Source organism: Trypanosoma rangeli, assembly GCF_003719475.1.
Source record: "Trypanosoma rangeli strain AM80 chromosome Unknown Tra_15.4_contig_00889, whole genome shotgun sequence".
Taxonomy (NCBI): domain Eukaryota; phylum Euglenozoa; class Kinetoplastea; order Trypanosomatida; family Trypanosomatidae; genus Trypanosoma; species Trypanosoma rangeli.
This window is the reverse complement of record NW_021706647.1, coordinates 1-2,844: the sequence shown is the minus strand read 5'-3', so window position 1 is coordinate 2,844 and position 2,844 is coordinate 1. Positions and strand designations below refer to the sequence as shown.

General features: G+C 57.9%; 2 protein-coding genes across 2 annotated transcripts, besides 2 other annotated features; both read left to right on the top strand.

Annotated features, from left to right (window-relative positions):
• On the top strand, positions 1–463 carry TraAM80_10309 (uncharacterized protein; the record flags this gene model as incomplete). Its single annotated transcript, XM_029386940.1, has 1 exon — positions 1–463. A coding segment is annotated over one exon (463 nt), but the record flags the coding sequence as incomplete, so codon positions are not given.
• Positions 464–843: 380 nt separating this feature from the next.
• Positions 844–888: a sequence feature (A-rich).
• Positions 889–1,474: 586 nt separating this feature from the next.
• Positions 1,475–1,500: a microsatellite.
• A 2-nt stretch (positions 1,501–1,502) lies between these two features.
• TraAM80_10308 (mucin-like glycoprotein) lies at positions 1,503–2,468 on the top strand (the record flags this gene model as incomplete). Its single annotated transcript, XM_029386939.1, has 1 exon — positions 1,503–2,468. The coding sequence occupies one exon, from the start codon at positions 1,503–1,505 to the stop codon at positions 2,466–2,468; it is 966 nt and encodes a 321-aa protein (XP_029233201.1).
• Between the last annotated feature and the right edge of the window lie 376 nt (positions 2,469–2,844).

Sequence of the window (2,844 nt, the reverse complement as noted above, 5' to 3'; positions counted from 1 at the left end):
TCCACGCCCAGTTGCCGGTGCACCGGGGCACACGCAGGTGGAATCCCAGTCAGAGGCCGCACATGCGCCATCCGCTAAAAGTACCGTTGAACCCTCTCCATTAACTCACTCTGCGAGTGGTGGTGGTACTGTCGTTCTTCAACCTGAAGGGTCCTCCACGACGGATTCCAGCGCCACACAACTGCCTGACACTGTCACGCAACAACAAGACGATGAACACCAACATGTAAACGATTCTGGCAGTGAGGGGGCGGCAAAAACGGTGGAGGCGGCCAGCGAAGGCAATACAGCGACTGTGGCAGCTGACAGAGCGGGAGGATCGACAACACCGCCAGCCACCACCAGTCATGCAACGAAGGCGACGCATGGCGGCAGTGACGGCAGCACCGCGGCCTCGCACTGCACCTCTCCTCTCGTGCTTCTTCTCTTTGTGTTGGGGTCTGCTGCGATGGTGGCAGCGTGAGACGCACACACACAGAGGGAGTCGTGCGCAGCTATTTCTTCTTTTTGTGTGTGTGTCCTCCTGCACGGACTCCCGCCCTCGCCTCGCCCCACGAGGCACACACGAATAATGTGCTCATGCATACACGTCCACTCGTGCAGCTCGTTGATTTTTTTAAATATTTTGCTTTTGACGAACCGCCGCTGCCGTCCTGCTTGGCTGCGTGGGTGGAGCACCGTAACTGTTTTTATCATTTTGATTGTTTCATTGCTTTCGGTGGGCGACCTTTCTCTCTTTCTCTTCCTGGATTGGGCTGTGCAGGGGGAGAAGGAGGGAGTGTGTGTGTGCTGGTCGTCCCACTGCTCGGCGGACGCCTTCACCCTTCGGCTTCGCTTCACGGGGTTTGTTTTGTGTTTCTCTGTTTGTTTGTGTTGTTGCTTTGATTGACCGCACCCATTCCGCAGCCTCTGCCGGCGACGTCAGTTTGTTGTAGGCGTCTGCATCTTTTTGTGTGTGTCTTTCCATTGTCTGTTTATTTCTCTTCTCGCACCGCACCAGTTTGTGGTACGCGCGGCGGGTTGCGGCAGCCCCTGCAACACGCCGCGCCTTCCCGCGCAGGGACCCAGCGACACCGGCGAGGAGGAGGAGCCTGCAGTTGTAAAGCAGTGCGCTGCGCTGGTGGGCGCGATGCCTTTTCTTTTGGGGCGCGGCCTCCTCGACGTGTTCAATCTTTTGCGGGACTGCCGCACCCTCCCCAACCCCGCTGGTCTTCTCCTGCCGTCTTTTCTTTGCGCATTTGCGGGGACCCACCCGGCCACAACCACACGATATAAATTGGGGTGTGAATTTATATTTATTTTGTTCCGGTGGTGCCGTGCGGGCCGAGTTTTCCCTCTCCGTGAGCTCGGGGAGCTGCTGCCCTTTTTGTTTCTTCTCTCTGCCCTTCCGCCGCTGTACTCGTCACTGCCTTTGCCTTTCGCTTTTCGCCCCCGATGCCTGATAGATCAGCCCAGTGCTCGCAGCGACTCTGCTACCACCACAACCACCAACACCACGACGGATGGCGATGGCGACAGTGCGGCGCCGTGCGGTGTATGCCCTGGCGGTGCTTGCGCTGCTGTGCGGCTGCTGCTCCTCCGTGTGCGGGGCGGCGACGTCCAATGTGAAGGTGGATGTGTTGTGTCCGAGCAATGAAAAAAAAGTACGTTTGCGTGTTTCTGGCCAGGGTTCTTCTGATTGGACGGAGTGTTTGCAGGCGGTGAATTATGATGGGTCCCATACTGCTGAGACGGCCAGTGCAGGCAGCAGTGGCGGGGACCCCATTTGTCTTCTTGCCGATTCATGGTGTTTATCCTTCTTGGAGAAGAATTCTCCTTCACCCACAGAAGGGCAGAGCAGTAATGATGCTACGTTCACGATGGACTGTACGACGGATGGTGACAGTAAATCTCCCGAGATGTCGAAGGGTCAACCCGTCACTACGACTCGAACTGGTGTCGATTTACTTGGTACTTCAGGCAGGTGTATGGTACTACCACCCCATCAGTCTGTAACTGGAGCAATGCCTGGACAACACACTCCGGTGGCCCAACCATCGCCATCGCCATCACAAGCAGCAGCAACGCCATCTTCTGTGGAAACTCAGCAAGGCGTCAGTTCGGCAGGCAGCAGTGCAGGTACTGGAGTCTCTGCTCCTAATGATGCTGGGCAGTCGGGCAGTGCGGGACCCACAGGGAGTCAGGGAACATTAACATCACCGACTGGCGCTGCGGATTCATCAAAAGCCACAGGAGACGGTGCGGCGCAAGCACCCTCAGCCTCTGCACAGCCATCCGGCACCTCCACTCCTGACACTCCCGCTGGCAGCGATGGTGGAAGCGCCACTACAACCACGACCAGCAGCAGCCCCAGTGGTGGGAAACACACAAAAGGCAACGCGGATGGCAGCGGCACGCTCACTGTGTGGGTGCGTGGCACGCTGCTGCTGCTGCTGACGGCTGCTGTTGCCTGTGCTGCTGGGGAGTGACTGCTGCGGGGCAACCGCACACACACACACACCCTGGCGGGGCGACGCGGAGTGTTTGTGCACCGAGTTTGCGTGTGGTCTCTGTGGGCCAACTCCTCTCCTGTGCTTTGAGGGGTACTCCTTTGCTTTTTTGTTTTCACTTTTGTTTCAATGGTCGTTTGCTACGCACATCCCAATGGGTGGCGTCCCTTCCCCCTCCTGTTTGCCGCTGCCATCAACACACGCACGCTGCCGGCCTCGTGGCTGTGCGTTGCACGGACTGCCCAAAACGAGACACGAGGCCGCGGAGACTGTGCGTGAAGGGCAGCGGTGATGCGTGTGAACAGGCAGTTCTTTTCCGTTCTTGCAGGCAATGAGTACGCTCACACACAGCCCT